Raw genomic sequence first — 24,609 nt, 5'->3', positions numbered from 1 at the left:
TCCCTTGTCTTCTGCAAGCCTTTCTAGACTCTCTTCTGGAGCCCAGATGCCCTCGGTCTGTCTCTGCACAGACTCTGACGCGTGTGTGGTTTGGACTATCGTTCTGTGGGTCACCCTGGTGCGTCTCTTCACTACAAGATTCTGCTCATCTTAATCTTTGATAATCCTTTTTAGCTTTGAACAGAGAGTGCTCAGCCTCCTGTTAAGTCAGGTGCTTCCAGACCATGAAACAACTTTCTGCACCCAGAATAACCCAGAATCCCCACTCTGCTCCCCCAGGTCATGGTACAGGCATCTGTGATACAAAACACACTGTTCCAGGTACTCTTTATTCATAAAACAGTAGTCCTTAACTCTAAAATCCTCATCTTTCCTTATCTATAAAACAGTGCTTTCATGGAATTGTGGACTGAAGAAATATTGTTGGTCACGTGGTGGCTCACTGCTGATGAGCACATAGAAAAGGCTCCGTAGATGGGAACTGTTCTATTCCAGTGCCTTAAAAATCTGGAGGGAAGAATTTTTATGATCCGCAGTGTATGTTCATATGAACCAAGGGCCACTCCCATTAACTAGACTGCTGTGGAATAAGTGTGGCTTTTGTCTTATGGCACCTCTAGCAACATCATAAACCAACATGTTTGACATATGTTCTAATATTTTACACATTTTTGATACCCAACTAACTTGTCCACTTTCATGAAACAAATGCATTCAAGATTGGCTTATTAAATTTCATGTGAAAACCCCTAGTTTTATAACTAAGCATGAATAAGCTCAATTGCCTTGAACAAATTCTGTTTCATAATAAATTCTGTGAAAATTAGGCTAAGATTGGCTTTCTGAGCTATTTTTAGAAAGCTCAGCTCTTCAGTGATACGAGATATATTTGCTGATAAGTTCTTGCCTCAATGCCTTTGGGAATGGTGTGCCTGCTCACTGCTTGGCTTACTCTCCCTGCTGGGTAGAATTTACTACATTGAATTATGATCTGCCTGTTTGTAATTTCTACCATATGCTACATATTTGGCCTATTGACATTATGACGAAATGGAACGCTGAGCTTCAATATGGCAGCCCTCCAAATCTTCACGGGGTCAACTTTCTAGCGTCTACATATCATGGAGGTAGATCGCGCACAGTATTCATCTCTGTCTTGGCATTTGTTCCTTCCTGTCTACTATCCTGCACATTGTAAGTGAACAAATGACATTTTTAATGGGCTACTGGCTAAATACGTTGAGCTTTGGGATAATCTAATTCCCCCATTGTATGAGAATCATCTAACGCTGGACCCCATCCCAATACACTGCTCAGTCGTCAGACAGGTTCCAGTTGAAAGGACCCAGTGACAGGCAAATTATCTCATCCAGAAAGAAGCAGGCCTTCTAAGTGATAGCCTGAGCTCCTGTAGGCATTTCCAGGATTTGGATAAATAGGAGGTCAAAGGAATACCAGTATTTGCCTTGCGGTGCTGCTCTTCTGCACAGCTGTGTCCCCTCCCCTCCCCAGTTCTTTTTGAGCACATTCCATGTGCTTCTGCGGGGGCTCAGAGAATCACTCAAATGCATTTCTGTTCTCGTCCATTACTGACATTTCTGGGAGGCTCTTAGAGGAGGGGCTCCCCCACTGCCATTTTATGGGAGCAGCCCTCTACCCAGACCCCAAATTCATGATTCCCTTAATAAGTGAAAGCATCCCACTGAATAAAAAAGAAGGGTATATGGTGGAGACAGGGTATAGGTTAAAGGCAGCAACATCTGAGAGAGTCCACAATGGACATGACCACACTGAGCTGTGTCATGTGGGAAAGGGTGGGTGTGGGAGAGGGGAGAAAGGAGATGCAGGGGCAATAGTCAGGGGGCCCAAAGATGAGAGAGAGAGAGAGAGAGAGAGAGAGAGAGAGAGAGAGAGAGAGAGAGAGAGAGAGAGAGAGAAAGGTAACCAAAATGGTTGGATTATCTAGGGAAGAACAGCCTAGCACCCTTGGGCTGGAGAAGTTCAAGGGTAGGGGACAGGGTATTCCAGCTTGGAGGACCTTGTGACAGGTAGGGTCTGAGGGATTACAGAGAGAACCTGGCAGTGAGTGTCCACTTTGATGTGTTAACTAGGCACTTCAACCATTTGTCTGGTGCCTACCCAGTGTCTAATGCCCACCTCTGCCTTTGCCTTCCCAGCAACAGGGATAGGCTGCCACTCCCCATAGTGCATTTCTTTCACAAACCAAAGTAACAGTAATGGAGAAGTTTCCATTTGCCAATGGCTTGTAAGTCTAGGAGCTTGCATATACAACTTTATCCCTGAACCATGGACCCACGGGGCTGGCTGGGGAGGAAGTCCCATGTCTTCTCGCCATCTTTCTGGCTCTGCTCCTGTCTCCAGGTGCACATGCTGTGCTCCTTATAGGCTCTGTCCTCCACAGCGATACCTGGAGGAGTATGAAAGTTCAAGACTCGTCAGGGTATCAAACATAGCTGAGCTCTGAATCCCAGGGCACCCTGCCATAAGTGGGTGCCCCTGTGACTACAACTGTAATAACATTTATCCTTACAGCAATAGAGGAGGAAGCCTCTTCTTGTGTTACCCTGAAGATGCTCACAGAGAGGGTCCCAGATACACACACAAATTAGTAGGTACATGGCAAGCCAAGGGCTCTGTAAGGGGGATAGTTGACTCACCTGAGGTGACCAAGGAGATCTCTACACACCTAGATGTGGCAGTCCTCAGCCTTGCTGAGTCCACAGCTCCATCTCACTGGCTGGGGAAGTTTCTGGTCACCTTATGCATGCAAATGCTCGCCCGAATTCATACCTACCATCGTTTCACTGCTTGACCTTGGGGGGTGGCTCCAAATGCTTGGCTGCCGCGGCGCACTTCTGATGTTTCTTCATTTAACAGAGTTGACCATGTCAGGCTCTCTGAAATGTATAAAACCACTCCGTCTCCAACTCCAAATTCCTAATCACCCTGGGACAGACTTGCTCAGCATCTAATCAGAAAGGAGCCTTCCGTGATTGAAAGACATGGAAGATGAGTTTGACAGAAAAGAAGCTGAGAGCTAGCAGCTCAGTTTTTAATGGTCTGTAGAAGGAAAAAGAAACCCACTGAAAGCAGATGTAGGCTCTGTCTTTTTCTAAGAGGAAACCCTTAAGGGTTTACATGGCAAAAATAGGTTTGTACTAAGGATTCCCTTGGCTGAATCACTCATTAGATCTTCCCCTGACATGATAGAATTGAAACTCTATTTTATCAAAGTTGGAATTGATGCGTGAGATGGTATTAAGGCTGGTTTATGAGTACCCTGCATCTATCAAATCCACACAGTTTTTGCAGGTACAAATCTACTCCTGAGCAGATCTGTCATGCTAAGATGCTCCCCGGACCTCACACAAGTCCTGTGGACATCAGAACAATTCTCAGCCAATTATGGAGCCAAGCATACAGCCCCGTACATTCAGGAACCAAGAGGCTATCATGGATGGAGGACGGAGGCTGGGCTTGTCATCACTATGTTTCCCACCATGAATGATACGTACGGCACACATGTGAGTGACTGCTTGTTGCCCAGAAGGCATGAGCAGTGGGGGCTTGATAAACCACATGAAATGTTGTTTGTGTCACTCATGCAGTTCTGAAGACCCTCTGGACTAAGCCCACAAGTTCTTTCAGAGGATGCTCATGCCTCTGGGTACCAGTGGGATATCAAGGGCCATTGAAGGGCTATCAGGTTGGCATTGTACATCCCACAGAGGGTCCATCTGATGGTTCTGTCCTAAATGTCAGCTTATTCATTAGAACGGACTTGTTCCCCCAACTCCCTAGATACTGAAGTTCAACATTTACTATATGAGCCCTTTGTGCTGACGGGCAGCTGAATTCTGGGTTTTTAGTTAGGCCAACAGTCCTAGGAAGACAGATACACGCTAGTCTGAGAGAGAGTAAACAGTTTACACTTACCCATACAAAGACAGTGTCAAGTCTTAGAAGATGGCTAGGACAGTTAGTCCTGTGAACTGATACAGTTCGGAGAATTTTCAAGGCAGCTGGAGGCAAATTGGTATCTTGGAATCTGCAGTGTGATTGGCTCTGACAAGTGCTATGGATCAAGACTTCTCTATAGGACTGAAAGGGACGATTTTTTTTTTTGTGGTGGTGGGGAGGGTGGGTAGAGATGATGGGCACAGATCCTGCCTGTGTGAGGTCTACAGCTCCCAGAACGCTGATTCACAGCCTTCCCTCCCCATCCACACACGTGCTTGCACCAGTTACGCAAAGACCGTGAGGATCACTGCAAGAGAATTGACGGCAGCAGCTTGCAAGCCTCAAGTGATACCTACCATCGTTAGGACCATTTTCCATCAAAGATGGGAGCATATGGACCACAGACAGAGCCAAATGCCCTTATAAGTATATCACAGGCCCCCTGTATTAGTTCAGACGTATCTGCAGGAGCAGCAGTCTTCAGTACTTAGCAGATAAATTTAAATCCATCTGCATCTTCCTATGTCCTGGTAGTACAGCTTAATTTTCGCCTCTGCTTCATTTTCTGTGATGGTAAGAAATCTATGCCTTTGGGGTTCTCATCCCTAAGAACCAACATTCAAAACAAAGAAAGGGAAAAGCACTGACATCCAGGTCAGGAAGATTAAGGTCCCTTAATTCATGTGCCAAACTTCCCATTTCAGCTGTGGCTTTTGTCTCCCAGCTAAAGTTTGTCTTTTTGTGACATTTGCATTAAGCCCAGAGGACATTTTGAGTGGAAACATGCTGAAAGCATAATTGAAACGCTGAGTGGTGCCATTCATCTCATTTGCATTTTCCCCCAGGTGGGGCGGTTTCACCTCCCCCTCTCTTCTCCTGGGGTGCCCGCAGATTATCTCAAAGAATGATGTTATGCAACTGACTCCCATAAATCCTCATGTAGGGGTGTATAATATGTCTAGCTTATTTTTTTTAATTCTTTCTAGAAGCTATTTTAAATGTCACCATTATAAAGTATGTGCAAAAATTTTTCCAATAGGTTCAAGAGAGCACGGACAGTTCACTGCCTTCCCCCATTGCCACTAAGATATTTTAGATATTTGTTCACAGGTTTAATTGCATATTATAATTTTTTTTCCTTTGAGTCATCTATGGAAATATCATTCGGAGCTACTAATGTTTTGAACGTCGTCACTATAGAAACAAACATTTTAAATTTTCATAAACTATCCAATTCTTCCTTAGCTGTGTTCCTTAACTTCTGTACCTCCGGACATACATTACCTTCATCTCTGTGCCAAGCTGGCACCTCACTGGTGCCTTCAGGAATCAGCAGACTCACTAACAGGGCACTGTGAGGCAAGGCAGTTCTTCTCCATAGTATTCCTTAATTGGGAATTCAATATAGTATTAGAGTAGGTAAGAAGTAGCGTCTCTTTTTCTATAGGATAAATTATTTCTCTTTTAGTGAGCTGTTCTTTATGTACAACAGGCCTGTGTTACATATCACTGGTTACCACCATGTAGGAGCCATCAGGATTTGAGTCTCTGCTAGAATGTGTGTCTCTCTGTCCTTCCCCACCAGTGGATGTTAGGTATACTCTTTCACTCCACTCTCCACTGCTGTGATTTGAATGTAAAGTATCCTAATAGGCCCATGTGCTTGAGCCCTCACTCCCTAGATAATGGTGCTGATTTAGAAGATTTAGGAACCTTTAGGGAGAAGAGCCTGTTGCAGGAAGTGTGTCACTGGGAGGGATCTGACCCCTGAGGTTTGTAAGCTCAGCCTTACTTCCTGTGAGGTCTCTGATTCCCGGTTAGGGACGCACCGTATGCCTAGCTGCTCATGTTTGTGCTGCCACACCTTCCCGCTACAATGGACTACGTCTCCTCAGACTGTGAGCCAAGAGAAACGTTTTCTCTCTTCAGTTACTTCTTGGTTTTGGTCATAGTCATGAGAAAAATAATCCATCTACCTGGTATCAGACCTGGATCATAAATTGACTAGGGTGGAGCCATAATCTGTATAAAGGATGGACTGAGAGGAACTTAACACAGGTCAGGATTTCCAAGGAAGCACTAGGAAGCAGTAAGAGGACTTGGTGACTAAACTTAACTTTTTATTGAATTTTTAGTTTTATTTTAATATATGTTTACTAGAATAGTACACCTCCATTGTCTTAATCATTTTTCTATTGCTGTGACAAAATGCCATGAGCAAGGCAACTTATAAAATAGAGCATTTAATGGGGTTTATGTGTTCAGAGAGTTAAGGTCCACTATAGATGAACAAAAGCATGGCCCTGGGAGCCCACATCTTCACCTGCAAGTAGAGAGAACACACTGGGAATGGTGAGAATTTTGAAACCTTAATGCCTGCCTCCAGTGTCACGCCTCCTCCAACAGGGCCAACACTTCCTGATCCTTCCCAAAGAGCTCCACCAACTGGTGACCAATTACTCAGAAAGATGAGCCAGAGGGCAGTGTGTGTGTGTGTGTGTGTGTGTGTGTGTGTGTGTGTGTGTGTGTTGGGGGAGGTAATCCCATTCAATTTATATAACATGCTACCACAGACATGATATATACAAATTATCCTCCCTTCCCAGAGAAGAAGAGACTATCTGTCTGCATTTATATAAACAGAGAGGAGGGATTGGAATCCTGGGTGTGAACTTAAAGCTCTCTGTGCTTTCAGCAAATATCCCAGATTAGGTTTAAATGGAGTTATCTTTCTAAAGATTCTTTCAGTGTTGTGGGCAAAGCAGTGTAGCCTCACCTGCATCGTATCACTCTTTCTTCTCAATGCTCTTGCCAAGAAGAGACTGGGCTTCACCCCACTAAGCAAAGGGGTTCTCAGGCAGGCTCACTGGATCTCAGGATCAGCTGGAGCAGAGCTGCCTAGAGTGCTCTTCTCCTTGATAACAGCTCACTCATGATCTGAGCAAAGAGGCCTGACTGAAAACAAGTGAGGGGGGCACGGGAACAGGGGGACCCATTGGGAGAGGGAAGCTGCGGAGAAGGAGGGGATGATGGCCGATTCGGGGACCATCCTTGTCAGAGAGGCAAGTTCAGTCTCAAGAGAGCTCTGTGCACAGATGTATATCTTACTTTTGGTATGTCACAAGGGTGTCGTCAGTGAGCCCACTTCCCAGAAGGCAAGAGTAAAGACACAGGATGTTCCAAGGTAGCAGGGCTCCAACAGGGGTCACGATCAGAACGGAGCTTAAAAACCAGCATGGAAACTACCATTCCTGTGGCCCAGGGGTAACAGTTCACAGTGTGCCAGGTCCCCAGCCTCCACTCTATGTCAGGAATGGCTGAGAAATGTGGAAACCTGGCATTCAGATAAATAGTTTGTTATCTGACATCTTGGTTACTGACTTGGTATACTGACATAAGGACGTAGGTTTTTTTTTTTTTCCTTCAAATTCTGTTAGTAGTTTATAAGTGATCCCCTGTCCCCTCAGATGCCCTCACCGTGGGATACCCAAGGGCATTGAAATATGAAGCTACCCTTCCCTAGTTCCTCTACTACTAGGAAGTGAAGTGAGTGTATCTAGAACAGAAGGAGACAGGTCAGATGTGGTGTGGGTTCCTGTTCGATGCCTGACCTTGACTAAGCAAGTCTTCAAGTCAGTTTCTCCTCCTGTAAAATGGAAAATGAAGCTTCGGCGTTATTCTCTGTAATCCTCAGTGGGACTGTACTGCCTCCAAGGAGACAAAATTTACTTTTATGCATGAAGGAATAAAGAGTTACTTAGAAAAGAGTAAGCTGAGATAGACATAAAATATGTAGACAAACATCAATGTATCTGTGACGTTAAGTTTTTATGATAGTGATAAAATTTAGGAAAATATCTAAAATGTCTCTTTAGGGAAGTAGGTAATGAAAAGTAAAAGCCAGAAAGCATTGCTACACTGTGGCCGTGTGGTGAGGAGAAGATGTGGACCGTATCTTGGACCAGAGCTAGGCTATCAGGAGCCATGCAGATAATGGCGGTGAATAGTGGGTGTTGGCTGGTCCTCTGTTCTAGCTGCCCACATTGGCTGTGGTGGGTGTTGGCTGGTCCTCTGTTGTAGCTGCTCACATTGGCTGTGGTGGGTGTAATGACTGGTCTCTGTTGTAGCTGCTCACATTGGCTGTGGTGGGTGTAATGACTGGTCTCTGTTCTAGCTGCCCACATTGGCTGTGGTGGGTGTAATGACTGGTCTCTGTTCTAGCTGCCCGCATTGGCTGTGGTGGGTATAATGACTGGTCTCTGTTCAAGCTGTTCACATTGGTTGTGTTTTGAGACCAGGCAAAGCTGTATTAAGCCACAGGGAGAAAGGAACCAGAACTGCTGACTTTACTGATATATAGAGTCAGTCCAAACATGGGAGACTGTGTGCGTGACGTGGTATGTGCCAAGTATGGAGTTCAGGAGAGACTGTAGCTCATCTTTTACACCCATATCTACCACTCGGCTCAACTAAGTCAGGAGATCACCACAGGCCTTGACCTCAGTTGGCAGCCTTGTCTGCAGCCTGTCTGGCTCACAAGACTGGGGCCATCATCCCCACCAGCAGAGCACCTTTTTTTTCCCCTCCTGGCTAATAATGGGATTCAGGGAAACTGTTATGGCAGCCTCTTGTATGGAATAAAAGTGGTTTGTTTATTGCTAAGCACATAGGAATGAATAATAAAAATAAGATTCAATTTCTGCTCTGGACTGGTAGAGATATATCGATATGACTGTTAGGAGGTATGACGCATGGCTTGATGTGAAGGCCTTGCATTAGAAAACTGAGACAGGAGCATGCGCACTGGTTAGTGGCTTGATTGGCTCACTGGTTAGTTTGAGCCATCAGCTTCACATAACCTGGAATCTCCCAGGAGGGGAGTCTTAATGCGGACTTGTCTAGATCAAGCTGTGGGTCTGTGTGGGATTGTTTTGCCTGTTAATTAGGAAGCTCCACTGTGGGTGGTACCATCCCCTTGGTAGGAGATCCAAAATAGTATGAGAGGACAGAGCTCGTAGTAAACAAGGACCCTTGTATTTATTCTCTTCCTGTTCTCAACTTGTGGACATGACACTTTAAGCTCTTGTCTTGATTTCCCCACAATAGTGGACTGTAACGTGGACTTGTAAGGCAGATTAACTCTCTCTCTCTCTCCCCCTATGTTGCTTTTGTTTTTACCACGGCAACAGAAATGCAACTAGGACAAGCTGAATCTTGCTGAGTAGTTGGGCATTTCTAGAGTGAATACTACAAAGAGTTCCTTCTGCCTGTCAGACCCAGTGATGAAAGCAACAGGTGGGGAGGTAGAGAGGGAAGGGACAGGTGGAGGGGTGGAGCCCAGCCTAGACATGGAAGACTTTGGTGACTATGTATCATTCTTCAACGAGAAGCCATAGTCATTGGAATCATTAGTAGAAAGCTCAAGGGTTCCCTTAAGGACCAAGGCTTTGAGTGACTTTCAGTGCCCCAATCCCCAGGCCCAGTCATCTCTCTCTTTGCTTCTTGCTTCCCTTAGGAAGAAGTCTGTCTCCCTTGCTTATGTACAGTTCACTTGGCACAGCAGGAATCTTGCATAAACTTTGGGTCTGTCTCCCTGAGATAGATCTTCTGTGACTCACAGTAATCCTGGATTCACATCCATGTCCCTTGAGAAATTTCCAGCTAGATACTGCTGACTCTTGGGAGAGCTATGAACGCAGCATCTTACACAATATGGGCTCTTGCTTAGCGTTTGTGGATGGAGAGAGGGAAACAGGAAGGGGGAAGAAGCAAGAACAGTAGGGAGCTCAGCATGAACCCAGGTCTCCCGCAGTCCTCTGTCAGCCTTTCCTCTCCCCATCTCTCTGTAGCTGAGGCCTTCTGCTTTGATCCTGTCCATGGGCTATGATGGCCAGAGTCCTCCAGCTGCCTGTGTGGCAGCAAGTCTCTGCAAATCTCTGGGAATGTTGCTCTCAGTGGATGTGAACTTTTCTGCTAACCACCATGAACAGCCCCTGCACAGTTCACCTCCAAGAATGGAAACTGGGCAAGCCTGAGGAATCTTGACCACTAAGATGGTCAGAGGAAAGGAGCAAGAGTCCGAGGACCGCAGATACCAAAGTCCACCTAAGCAACTGTGGAGATTGTCCGGGAGCCTGAACACAGGGCATGTTAGTCAGGGTTCTCTAGAGCAATGGAACTGACAGAATGTATGTGTGTGTGTGTGTGTGTGTGTGTGTGTGTGTGTGTGTGTGTGTGAGATTTATTAGGTTGGCTTGCAGGCTGTGGCTCAGTTAGGTCAGCACTGCCTGTCTCCCAATGAAAAGGCCAAGAATCCCATAGTTGTTCAGTTCACAAGGCTGTCTCACAGGCCTCCCCAGTAGTTTGGGTTTTAGTTGGTTCCGGGTGTCATCAAGTCGACCCCCGAGATCAGCGTCACATGGTGTGTCTGAGAGGTTGAGAGGTGGTGAATGCATTTCACTTCCCAGCTTGGTGAGACTGTAGGAGCAGGACTGAGCAGGAAGCTGTGGGGCTCTGATGTGCAGTCATGCCCAGGTCCTGGAAGGACTTTACTGGGAAATCATGCTTATGTAGTGCTGACACTGTCATGAACCAGGAGTCTTTTCTCCACTTCTCATTAGCACACTATGTAGACCTTTCTCCAAGCCACAATGGCCGTACAGAAAGTTCCAGGTATATGTGTGTGTGCGGGCGGGGATCAGAGTGGCGGCTATATCTTCTTTGCTGTGAAGGTAAGACAATGTGTGCAAATGCTTAGCTCAGGACTCCTGTGGAGGAATGTGCCACCTACACCTGCTGCCATTACTGTCCCCTAATGTAATGGTCTCCAGAAGATCTAACGCCCTCTTCTGGTCTCCACTGGAATTTATATTCATAAGACAAACATACTGATAGACATACAAATAAAGAAAGATAAATCTTCAAGAAAATACCCCCTGTTCTGCAATCATCTTCCTGGAAGAACAAGAGGGCCTCAGCCCCTCAGATCTTTCCATGGCTTTCTCAGGATACTAGGACCCAAGTTGACATTGTCACCAAGAGACATAGAAAATAAAGTTCCCAATATTTTAAGAGACCAAAGCTAATAATAGCCCTGGTGCCCATTGACAGCAGAATTAATACAGGTATGTCCCGAATTATGATCCAAAGACTAGAGTCAGTATAGTCTTTAGTGATTACTAAGTAGTGATTTTGGGTAAAATATTCTATGAATTAGCCTCACAAAAGTTGAGCACAAAAGGACATTTGCTGGACAGTTTCATTACCCCAGTAAATTAATGTGGGTTCATCAGTGATGGTAATGTGGTCTCTAGGGAGAAGGGGAGCCATTTTACTCAATAAGGAGGAACCAGTCAAATTCTGTGTTATGATCTGAGTGATGGGCAGTCAGTTGCACTGACACCATGGATATGCATTGAGTTGTGTGGTCTCTGTCCCATTGTAGATTTACAAAGTAGACAAGACCGCCAGGTAGAGCACCAAAAAATAGTCATGCCATGCTTCTTATTAGTAGTTTTGACTTTCACTATCTTTAGGTATCTTCAGTCTGCTGCAACTAAAGGTTTTAAGTTTAAAATTTCACAGAAAGAGATAGAGGCAGAGACATGAAGAGACTGACAGAGTCAAAGAAAGAGAAGTACACACATAGTAGGATAGAAAGAAACAGAGAAAGAAGAAATAAAGGAAGAGGGATGCAAGAGATGGGGAGAGAGGGAGTAGGGAGAATGAGGAGAGATGGGGGGCAGAGAGGAGCCCAGTGTTTATCGTTAGTAGAATAAATAAACCTGGTACAGCCAAATACTGGAATATGATATCATGATTAGGATCAATATAGTGATTTGGATTCTATCCACATAGCTTTTATTACAGAATAGTGTTATAATTGCTCTTTTTATTACTCATTATTGTTATTAATCTCTTACTGTGCATACTTCATGCATTAAACTTTATCATAAGCATATGTGTGCATAGGAATAAAAATATATATTCAGTTATAGCCAGGGTTTCAGGCACACATTAGAGTCTTAGAAAATATCCCAGGGTTTGGAGGGAGGGAGGGAGGGAGGGAGAGAGAGAGAGAGAGAGAGAGAGAGAGAGAGAGAGAGAGAGAGAGAGAGAGGTGGGGGGAGGGAAGGAGGAAGGGAAGAGAGAGAGAGAGCTCAGCCATTAAGAGCACTTGCTGTTCACCAAGGGACTTGAGTTAAGTTCTTGGCCTGGACACTGGGCAACTCACATCTAACTGTAACTCCAGGAGCTCTAACGCCCTCTTCTGGTCTCCATTGACACTTGCACTCCCATGGCTTACATACTGATAGACACGCAAGAGAAATAAATCTTCAAGGAAATGCCCCCTGTATTCACTATAAGTATAGTACAATTCCATGCTTACTTACAAGGATCTTCAGAATCAATAGAAGGGAGACAGGCAAGCAGACATAAAGCACAGAGAGAAAGGCAGAATGGTGGAATTGTGGGCCTAGTACAGAGGCACCCCAGAGGAGAGCATGATCACTGTCATCAGCTACCACTGGTGACATTGTTCAAGGCCGAGGTGGCTCAGCCAAGGGCTTACTGTCTTTATTTGTCTTTATGTCCCTAAATCATGACCTCATCTGCCCATTTCCACCCCCAGGTCTACGGTCTCTACCATTACCACATATTCTTTGCCAGCACCACACTAACTGATTGTCTTGGCTTTTCTTCCTGCCCATCTTCCAGCCACATTCTATAGATCATGTCTATGATGGAGATCTCTGGGACTTCAAAGGGCTCTCGTGTGATTCCCAAACTCTGTTCCCCACTGGAGCCAGAAAACACACCTACTGCTGGGATAGGCAACACAGCAGGAGAGTGGATGGCTTCCACGAAGCACCCCCAGTTTACAGGCTTTTCTGCTTGTTTCAAAAAGACATTTTCAGAATGCTCTTCTACTTGCCAACACCTCTCACCCATTTCCAACTAACCCCCCATAAGTGCCCCTAGGTCTCCTCTTTCCCCAAATCAATTTTGGTGCCTCCTGCATTTCTGTGAACACCCATATCATATCTTTGAATAAGCTTGAATGCCTGAAAGTTCTCCACCCTCTGCAGGGCCTGCTGGACCACTCAGTTTCAAGTTAGAGCTCAGGTATTGTCTTGTCAATGCCATATTTGATGCTTCTATATGTTGTGGCTCTGCTCAAAGACTCACGCATTGTGAAAACAAACTGCCATAACTGACCCTTACTTCATCCATAACCCTGAGGGACAGGACCCACCCTTCCTCAGCCCCCACAATGCTGAGCTATTGGCTAGAAACTCAAAGTTGACCTTTTTGTGTTTTCCTCTTTGAGCTGATCACATGTAATCCAGGGTGGTCTCAAACTTGTTCTTTAATCTAAGATGACTTTTTCTGATCCTCCTGCCTCTACCTCCCAAGCGCCGGGGTTTATAGGCACCTACCCTCTGTGTCCAATTTGTGCTGGTGACCAAATACAGAGGATTTTGTATTTCTAGCTGAGCAGCATCCCAAGCCCAAGGTTGTGTATTGATTGGGTAAACTCCATCAGCATAGTCCAAGTGGCTATGCTTAGGTCAGCCCAGAGGGCAGGGTAGAGGGTAGGTGGTGGCGCACTCACTCAACCATCCATGTTTAACAGATCAGAGACATCTCAGTAGGCGGCTGTCCAACCGACTTACCTTGCTCCCACTGTGTGTTTTCTTTTCCCTAGTGACCTTCACCGACTGCAAGGGCAATGAGAAGCTGCACTATGAGGTCTCCAGCCCACACTTCAAGGTGAACAGCGACGGCACCTTGGTCGCTCTCAGAAACATAACTGCAGTGGGCAGGACCCTGTTTGTCCATGCGAGGACTCCTCACGCTGAAGATATGGCCGAACTTGTGATCGTCGGGGGGAAAGACATCCAGGGATCCTTGCAGGTAAGTCGAGTGCTCGGTGTGAGTTACAAGAGCAGCATTAGATTCCATATCACGTGGGAAATGAGCGTTTATCATGTTGATCAAGGGGCTTTCTGTTGTTATCGTTGCCAAGACTGACAAAGATCCAACTCAAAAATACAAGATGAAGAAGGCGGCAGCGGGAATGCAGTGGCTCATGTAACTAAGGCATTTTTAGACTTCCTTTTCCACCAAGCATGCACTGGTACCTAGACGAGGGCATCCACCCTGATTTGTATCCCTCTTCTGGTTCCTTCTTGCTCATTGGCCCCCGTCTGTGGTATCCTAGTGTAGAGGTCCTCTGGCAAGCGCAATTCCTTCTCCAGCCCACTTCGTTCACCTGATTCCTCCTTTTCCTGGTGATACCAACCAAAGCTTGTGATTGAATATCATTGGCTCCTATTACTTCACATGTCCATCCCTGATGGAGGCACTGGACCATTTGTGACATTCTGGTTGGTAGCATGACCTTTCCTGAAGATGTCCCCAGCTGCCTAACACATGGAACAGGAGTGAAAGAGGATATTTACCCAAAAATTAATGAAAGTGCTATTATCAGAGGAAGAGGGGTGGGGATTTGGCATTCTGGAAGCACAGTGGCTCAGAGTTGGATAGGAGGGAGGCCATTGCACAGAGAAGGCTGTTGTTGTTGTTGATGATGATGATGATGATGTTGTTGTTGTTGTTGTTTTGCCATGAACTGACACACATTCTCTTCCAAATGTTCATGTATGGTAGTTCCTGACATGCCCACATATGTGTACAAGCCTGATCGGTGTCACTTATAAGCATGATAATTGTGTCAGGCAGAGTGCTTGGGCTATACTCTGCAACCAATTCTTCCTTCTCTAGGGACTCCCTGACTCCCGTGTCTTCATTATACGTTCTGAAAACCCCCCTGGCAGGCTCTGACAAAACAATGACAGGAGCGGTGGCAGTGTCCCCAGCTAGGTGTGGATAGCCTTTTCTCCTGCCTGCTGCCCTGGTTCTTCTCTCTGAGAAGCTCATGATTCTCACTGAGTCTCCATCTGGCGCTCTCCACAAGCCTGACTTGTCTGAAGTTGAGTTCAGTGGTGGAGCGAGGACGGTGCCCCAGCTGGGATGCTGAGGGCGTACAACCAGCAATGAGTGCTGGCTTCATGCCAGTACTGTCTCTACAATCTTAGGAGAGCAGTATAATTCCTCTATCTGCAGACTAGAGGGGTGACACAGGCTGGGATGCCTCACACATCACCATGGCTGACTCCATCATCATGCTCATATCAGATGTGGCTGGATGCCCCTTGCTGGACCAGAGAAACTCTCCCAATGCAGCACTTGTAGGAACAACTGTCCATTGATCATGTATGGATGTTTCAGGCATGGACTCTATTTACGATGTCTGAACAGAACAAACGCTATGGTTATTTTTTCTGTTTGTGAGTCTGAAAGTTAAGGAGACACACACACACACACACACACACACACACACACACACACACACACACCATTGGTGCTTTATTTGATTTCTTATTTAATCATTTCATACTGTATATGGGGCATTTTTTTTATCATATTTACCCGTTTTATTACTCATTTTTTCTGAGCTTTTCCCTCAACAAGTTCTCCTTCTATTTTCATGTCTTTCTCTTCTTGATGCACTGCGTTTAATCTGGGTTGTCCGCATGAGCATGGACTTGGGGTTTGGGGCTATTTTCTGGATCAGGGGGCCAGTCACAGTAGCTACATCACTGAAGAAAAGTGACTCCCTATTTCTCAGTAGCCATCAACCACCAGGAGTTCCTCAGCTAGGGCTGGAGGCTCATGGCCCCTCCCCCTTCCATGACAGAATGTTGACAGGCTCAGTCTTGGGCAGGACATCACAGCTGCCGTGGGTTCAGGAGCACGAGGCCATGTCACACACAGAAAACATCATTCTGTGGCGTTCCTCCCATGCTCCTGCTCTTCTGTTCTCTCTGCCCCTTCTTCCACGATGTTCTCCCTAACCTTGGGCTTGGGGTTGGTATGGATGCCCAGTTGTGAATCTCTGCAGGGACTGATGCTCGCTACAAAAGGAAGCTTCTCTGACCAAGGCTGAGAGCAGTGCTAAACTGTAAACATAAATATTTAGAAGGCGTTTGACAGCATGCCCATTGTTTAGCAAAACAGCAGTGTCACTGACCTTTTTACAGACAGTAGGCCATTAGTGACTGCCTACGCCAGTGTGGAAATGCATCCACACACAAAGGCAAGCCTGTTTCTTTCTAGCTGGCGGTGTTTTCACAGCATCTCACTGGTGCTGTGATGGAGCAACTTGGCAAATGACTCAAACAACAGAACTGCCAGACTGGGTGACAAAAACACTTCTTAGGAGATTGTAAATGGTACAAAGATCAAGAAAGGGGATGGTTACATAAGGAACTAAATGGTTCTAATGGGCATTGTTTGTAATGATTAATGGTTCATATTTATAGTAAGTAAAGAATGTCACAGTGTTTGTTCAAAAGACAGCAGGGAGGATTCTGGGTACTTCTCAGGGCAAATGCCTCCCTTGAAGGATGAGGAGACTGGGTTTATGGCCCAGATTTGGCTATAGCATTTGGGTATCTTGAGGCCCTGTGAGATGCATCCAGCAGCACAGCTCCTCCAAGCTCTGCCTGTCTAAGTGCCCTGTGGGCAAAGCTTGGCTGAGCTCGGGCTTCCTGTAAAGCACCTGGGGTTGGGGATGGGAAAGGCTGCTGTGGCATTCAGTGGACTAGATGCCATCAGAACAGGCACTAGGAGCCTTGATGACTTTATGAAGTTTAAATATGCCCAGATGTGTCCATAACAAGAACCCCAAAAAGGAAAAGAAAAAAGGAAAAACAAAACAGCAAAAGGATCCTGGAGACAGCCAGAGCTACATACCTGCATGTATAGGGTGTGTGAGTGTGTGTGTGCACACGCACGAGTGTTTATATTGACATGCATACACATGCATGGGGATGCACATGAACATGGGATGTCAGAGATTCATCACTCTCCATCTTATTTTTGAGACAGGCTGTCTCTCTGTGAGCATGAAGCTTCAATTAGACTGGCTAGCTACGAGCTCCGGGCGCCTCCTGCCTCTGAGACTACAGACAGGCATCGATGTTCCCCACTCACGTGGCTCCTGGAGACCTGACCTGAGGCCCTCATGTTTACATGGCAGGTGCTTTGCCAACTGTGCCATCTTACCAGCCCATTTTTTTAAAGGCCCTGTTGTGGGGACAAGCAGGGAGAGGCTATAGGGGACCATCAATAATTAGGAGCGGTGGTTTGCTTTCTTGTAGCTGTAATTAAAATACCTGTAAGAGCAGTGCAAAGGTGGGGAGATTAATTTAGGGTCACCATTTCAGAGGCTTCACTGCAGATATTTTTGGCTCTGCTGATTCTGGGCCTGCGGTGAGATGAGAGCATCATGCCTGTGCCAGCATATGGAACATGGGATACAGACAGAGAAGACAGACTGGGGACAAGGCAGAGCTTACTAAGGCATGTCTCTAGTGATCTGCTTCTTCCAGTTAGGCCCCACTTCCTAGTGATTCCAGAACATTCTAAAATAGTACTACCAAGTATCCAACATATGGACCCTGGAGGAATATTTCATATTCATGGCACAGCTGTACCTGGATTGACCTGGTGTTCTGTTAGAAGGAAAAGTAAAGGAATGTAGGGATGGTTTAGTACCAGACAGGGATGCAGAAGCGAGAGATGCTGTGTGCCTTTGGAGAAGGGAAAGACCAAGAATCCTGGGCTATTTGTGTACTGGGTCCCTCTCTCATGTGTTAGAATGATTAGTTCGTGCAATATATTAAGTGTGAGGTACTTGCTCGTATCCCCACCTTATTGAGAAGGCTCTACAAGGACTGAATGACTCATCCAAGGTCACTCAGTGTTATGGATGAGATCTGTACGTAGTCATCCTAGCTGCTTAGCCCACGCCTCTGGCCTCTTTCAGGTGCTGCCCTATCCTGGCCCGAGCCGTCCCTTGAAGGATGGTCCCTTTGGAGAGTGAGGGATGTGCCATGAGGTCAGACCTCCTGAGGGAAATGACTAATTGGCTACAGGATGTATCTCTCCTTAGCTCTTTGACCTTGGGTAAATTGCTCTACCTCCCAAGCTTCCGTTCGGTCTGAGTTTATCATCCATAAAGAAGAGATGGTAATGGACCTCCCAGGGTCTCCATGAGCATCAAATGAGACGATGTGCGCAGCAGTAACTGTTAGCATTTAGCTGGGGCTACAGTAATGACCAGTGCTGATGCTTATGTAATGCGCTGGGAGCTCAGCCCTCCTCCCCTGCCGTATTCACCCCTTACATCCCACGGCATTCGAAAAGTGGACCACACTATCATCTACACCTCATGGGGGGGGGGGGGGAGGAGTGTGAGATGCAATGACAGCATCCCTTGTCCTGATGCACAGCATGTAGATCATGGAGGTGACTCAGCCCTAACTCCCCTGTCTGACCAGGGGTGGAGAATTGATCCCCTCAGAGTCTGGAACTGAGCAATGTACATGAAGGTCACGTTCCACAGAGACTATGATGACAGTGGGAAAGCAGGGACCATGATCTAGACTGGCATGTCGCGGGGTCCTATTCAGACCCATTCTGACGCTCCCTGTTCCTGTGGCTGAAGCTAGAAGGTTGTGAGAACCCTCACTCGTACCTAACATCACTCCCCTTTGCGCCTTGCTTTCATCTCTACCCAGGAATTTGAGATTGATCTTGTCACTCAGCTAGGAACAGTGCAACCACAGCTATCAGAGGCAAGTTTGTCCCCTCGGATTATCCGGCACACTGTACTCCCGTAGGACTGAGAGCACTTTGGCATCTCAGCGTTCTGCATTTGGGGCTGGAGGAGTCTTGGAGGGTAGTATTGAGTTCTAATCACAGGAAAAGTGGACAAGCAGAAAGGATTTTTAGACTTGCATTAAAGGCAACAAGGATCTTTTAGATTCTTGACAGAGAAACAGGCAGGAAGAAAAGCTTTGGAAGCCTTGACTCAAGTAGACAGAAGAGCAAGTGGTTAAAATCATGGCTTGTATTCTTTTCAAGAATCTACTTCATGGAACCCTTCAAAGGGTGTGAACCTCAACATATGGTTTAATGGATATTTTTTCTCTCATTTTCATACTCTCCCTGGGAGGTTGGTCATGTTATTCTCCCACCATATGCACACATGAGAACTCAGCCAAGAGCCCTAACACGAAATTGACAAAAAGAAAAGTGAAACGCTGGGGCTCGCACAACCTGAACACACATCCCCTAATACTCTGCTTGCAGGAATGCTACTCTTAGCGGATGCTGCCATTGCACATGAGTCAAGAGACTTGCAGCATGTGGCTTACAGCTGCATAGAAGCAATTGAGGAAACTAGATATACAGTGTGGCTTGAAGGAAGACCAGGCTAAGATGTGTGTCTGGATGATTGTAAGTTTTGGGGTGTGGAAGATGGAGATAAATGGGACTGGGTAGGGCAGAGGTAGATGGGCAGGATATTTGGTAAGCCCTGTGCTTATTGAGCTAAAGGCTCTTGAGGCATCTTTATAGAGATTCCCAGGAGTTGATGGCTAATATGGGGCAACTCAGGGCGGTAGGACTTTTGCTTTAGGGTAGAAATGAGCAGCCTCGCATTTCATGTACACATCCCTCTGCCTACTGGTTGTTTGACCTTAGACAAGTCACTCCGTGCTCTCGACCCTGGTGTTTTTGTTTTTTGTAATTTTTTTTTCTTTTTTTGGTCTTTTGAGACAGGGTTTCTCTGTGTAGCCTTGGCTGTCCTGGACTCACTTTGTAGACCAGGCTGGCCTCGAACTCACAGCGACCCGCCTGCCTCTACCTCCCGAGTGCTGGGATTAAAGGTAGATTCTGAAGAAGACGCAGCTCTGCAAAGGCCCTCAAAGTACAGCACGGGCGCTCCTGCTGCGGTGTCCCTCTTGTCCATCCGCCTCCCTCCTGCCTTCAAGGGCCTTCATCTGCTGAGGCTCCTCTGGGAGTCTCTCCTGTTCCTATCCAGAGGAAGGACCCACACAGACAGCAGCAGCAGCCTCCCTCCCCACCCAGTGCCCCTCCTTTCTGAGTGTCCTCCCCATTTGTGATGTGTTTTCTCTTGTTTCCAAGTTTAAGGCCTTGCTCTGTACCACACTTGTAAACGTCACAGGGGCTAAGAGAACACAACCGCTTTCCAACTTGTTTTCTACCTTCACCATCTCTCTGCCCCTCCCTCTTTCACTCTTCTCCTGTCTCCTCTCCATCCTCCCTCCTGCTTTTTCTCTTCCTGGTCAGCCATTGCTCTTTCTGTACTACCTAGCAAGTGCCTGCCACACAGTCAGTCCTCAGTGTGTGCTTTGAATGAATGAATGAGTGGAATGACAGTCCCCTCACATCACTCCTTCATTGAGACTTGCCACCCCTAATAGCAAACTACTGTGTGCCTGTGGGTGGACCACGCCTCCCTACTCCTTCACAGGAGCTACCTCCGTCTTCAGACTCTGTCACTTCCGATATGAGCCAAGCTGCTCAATGGCCGCACTCGCTACTCCGAGTAAGACATGGATACTCCAGGCCTCTTCAGATGGCTCTTCTTTGGGAATGCCTCTCTGACTGGCCCCCTGCCTGGTTAATTCTTTCCTTCCATGCTCTCTCACGGCCTCCTCCCTCCATCTTCTCCAATAAATATGAGCTTCATCCTTCTTTGTGCTTGGGTCCATCTTAGTTCTGAGCTCCTGAGATCAAGGATTGGCCAAATTTGGGAGGAATCCTGGAACAGAATTCGTCTTCTGCTCCAGCTTCCTTGGCTGCGAAATGGGTTTAATCAGAGCCTCGGCCTCATGTGGGTGTCATGGCAACAGGATGAGTTACCTGAAAAACGTTTAGAACAATGATGGAAATGTTTAAGTGCCATGACAATGGCACTTACTCCTCGTGATTGGGTTGTCAAAACCAGATCCATAACATATGCTCAGTGAATGAGCGAGGCAAACTGAGAACACTAATCCTCCTGCTTGCCCAATGTGACCAATTGCTCTCACTTCTAACGTCACAGGAAATCTGCTATTCCAGGGGGCCCTACGTGGCAACCCCTATGGCTAGGTGTCTTGTTTATATAAGCCAATGGCTAGACTTCTAGAGAAGAAATGTTTTATTTCTCTGACTCTACTTAAAAAAACAAAGACTTGGCAGTGCTTGGAAGTTAATTAGAAGTGATGTACAATTCTTTACTGGAAGGTCAATACACATAAAACCGGCCTCCACCCAAAGGAAAACTGGACTTTAAATTAAGTCCTTGGAATTAAATGTAAATAATAGTCATAACTGTTGCCACATTTTTGCCATTCAAAGAATCCCTTAACGATGACATGTAAAAGTGGTTTCATGACCTGCAAAGGTTGCTTTCGAGGCTTATTTTTCTTCATTGTTCATCGTTACAGCGAGTGTGTGATTTGAATGACGTGGTTTAGCTCCTGTTCCAGCTTCGAGGATGGAAGTGCAAACTGCTTCAGTGTAGCTAACAAAAGCAAATAAATACAACAATAGCAAAAACAAAAACAAAAACCAAGCAATCAAGAAAGGAGCAACTTGAAAAAAAAAAACGCTTGGCTTGTTTGTTAATTTTTAAATAATAATATAAAATACACTGCCAACCTCCCAGAAGCCTGTGTGCGACCATAGTGTTTCTTAGAGCCTTGGTGTTGGGCTGGGTGAGTGCTGTGAGGATAACCTGACTAACAAACCCCAAAGCAGCAGCCGAGGGCCCCTGTCCTTGCTCATACGTGCTTGCTCTGAGGTCAATTGCCTGCTTGCTACTGTTCTTCCATGCAAATGGCTCTGAGTCATCACCTAGATTCTTTGGTGTCAGTCTTCTCATGCATACAGTGGGGGGTATTAGCTCCAAGCATGGAAGTCATGATAAGATACAGGACATTTAAGAAGGCTTCATGTCTGTCTAGGTGCCCAGCAGATGGATCTCAGCCTGTCTAGTACCCAGTAAGTACTGTCATCTATTTCATCTCTCCCTAGCTTTCCTGATCACACACTCTAGGCAAAGATGCTGCCGCGCAGTTGTTTCTTAGGTAAACTTTCTTCTTCTTCAGTCCTGAGCCATCCACATGCATCCTGTCTGTTTTGGCCCCTTTCACCAGCTCATGTCTAAGACACCTGTATACAGGTGTTTTGACTTGTTCTTGCCAAAGCATTCAGGCTGTATCCGTTGATTGCATGAAGCACCATGACCTAGACCAAGGCATGCATGGGAGCAAACAGCAGGCCTAGCAGCAGGAGCAGGAGGCTGAGAGTCCACATGCAAAGTCAAGCAAGGGAGCAAGCAGAGAAAGCAGAGCAGAAGCCAGCCACTACTATCAGAGAGCTCATCCCTAGTTATACTTCCTCCTGCTGGGCTGCACGACCTAAACTTCCCAAAACAGCACCACCTACTGGGAATCAAGTGTTCAAACGCCCCCAGACTATAGGAGCGGTTTCTCATTCAAACCACCACATAGATGCTGTTAATGGGAAAATAGTTGCTTAAGTGAAATGAATTAGCTTTTTTTCCGAGACCTCATCGCACTGACTGGGAATGGCGCGGATTCTGTGAAGCTAGTCAATTACATCAGTTTCTCTTGCATGGAATGTGTTTATAAACACCCCTGTGGAGGACCAGCGTGTACATTTACTGTGACCATAAAGAAATGATGAGTTAAAGACGTAGAAAACTTAATGGGTACTGATTTAACAAGCGAGATAACTTCAAACACCTCAGATTACCTCCATGGCAAGAGCATCTGAAGTTACTATTAAGGAAAATTAGTATCCATTTAACTGTCACCCAAATTGGGGAAAATATACAGCTCAGAAATGATCACACAGAGCCAAGGATAGGGCCTTCAATGTTGTATTTGGGCTGCTTCATTTTGACACATGCCTAAATTGTTGTGTTTATGGGTCTTAGCTCCAGGAAAGCATTCAAATATAGATAAAAAGGCATCCTTCGATTCATTAATTTAAGTAGATAACAGATTGCTTTGTGGATCGGAATCTACAAAAACTATATTCTGAAGATTAATTTTAATTGGAGTGCTTGGGGAAAAATAGCTGAACATGGCGATAACTGCAACCGGCCTCTTTTCGGCTTGGGAAAACTGCAGACCTCAGTTTATACACAGTCCATTCCAGAACCTCAAAGTCACATTTATCAATCCAAGCTTTCTTAGCATCCCACTGAACAGAACCAAGTGAAGTCAATTCCAATACAATATTCTATTGAATTCTCCCTGTCTGCGCCACATCGCGTTCCTAATGTGTTGTCATTTCAGCGGTCAATCAACACTAAGAGGATGAAGGATGCGTTTTGAAAATGTTCTTTTCATGCCAAGACTTCGAAGGCTAAAAGTCCTAGTTTACCCTTCTGATGATGGGATAAGTAATATGACCAGAAACGGCACTGGGGACACAGGGGCTTATTCGGCTTTTGTTTCCAGAGGGGCCTAGTGCCCATCATGGTTGAGAAGACATGGCAGCTGGAGGGTGAGGCCAGTCGGGCAGTCAGGAAACAGAATGGTCACATTTTATTCACACACAGAAAGCAAATAGAGACCAGGAAGTAAAGCCCACTATAAGTCTTTCAGTAAGGCTCCGCTCCCTACAGGTCCCGTTACCTTCCCTTCCAGCACCACTAACTGCAGACCAAGTGTCCAAAACACATGAAGCTGATGGGAGCATTCTCATTCAAGCCGCGGTGCGTACCATCAATTTGAGCATCCATTTTAAAGCGCTCCCTAGTTACCGGTGGCAAGAAAGGCCACACTAGCCATAATTGTTCTTAGAGTCTCTGAGAACAACTGTATACTTTCAAAGGAGGATGGAAGAGCCAGTCACTGAGTGCTCCCCCTTAGAGAGTCATTTCTCCAATCTCTCCAGCCACACCGTGCCCGGCCTCTTAGTCCCATTCCATAGACGTGGCAGTAGCTCAGCGGACTAGAGATCTGCCTCTGCTGACAAGTGACAGAAGCAGGAGGGTGAGCCGAGGCACTGGCTGACCAGAATCACTACTGCTTGCTTCTGTAGCGGTGACATCTACAGTGTCCCCACTGCTCTTCTGCTAGTCAGTGACTGCCAGAGAAGGATGAAGGAGATGAAAAAGTGGTGGAAAAAGTGGCGGGGGTATGTGTGGAATAAATATGGATCCAGAGTTGAGCGGAGGCCCCCTAAAGAACGTTTTGGGTCAGTGGACAGGCCTTGGGCTATCAGGGCACTTTTGACAAATCTTTCCCCGTAAAGGGAACATTGGGGAGAAAGACCATCATAGAACAGCATAAGGCTTCTTACATAAATGCTTCTGAGCCAGGAACTGTAGTCGTCTTCAGAGTTAAGTATGGGTAAAAATGCCTCACATTTATCATTTATATCTATTCTTATAAATTATGATTCCCCATTTTATTTTTATGTGCAGTGTCTGATTCGATCCTCACAAGGATGTCCCGGGGGAGCTGGTGCTTCTCTTGTTCTTGTCAGGGATCTGAGACCCATAGGCCTTGGGTCTTGAGTCATGAAGCTGGCCACTGGTATCCCTCAGTTTCAAGCCCACAGTGCTCTCCAAATGAATCGTTCTGACTGTTGTTAGAGTCTGCAACAGGCACACGGGGCTTTGAAGTGAGCAGAGTACGGGGCTGTGAGAGGTGGCGCTTTCCC

General features: G+C 46.2%; 1 protein-coding gene across 1 annotated transcript in view; it reads left to right on the top strand.

Moving 5' to 3' along the window:
• CDH13 (cadherin 13) overlaps positions 1 to 24,609 on the top strand; it is a 984,669-nt gene that overhangs the window by 372,712 nt on the left and 587,348 nt on the right. Inside the window, exon 3 of the mRNA XM_084755241.1 lies at positions 13,691 to 13,899. Coding sequence (XP_084611367.1) covers positions 13,691 to 13,899 — 209 coding nt within the window. The remainder of the gene's footprint in view (positions 1 to 13,690; positions 13,900 to 24,609) is intronic.

The sequence above is a fragment of the Acomys minous genome (assembly GCF_964271855.1).
Source record: "Acomys minous genome assembly, chromosome: 14".
Taxonomy (NCBI): domain Eukaryota; kingdom Metazoa; phylum Chordata; class Mammalia; order Rodentia; family Muridae; genus Acomys; species Acomys minous.
Note: the sequence above shows the minus strand (reverse complement) of the source record. Positions and strands in the feature narration are given on the sequence as shown.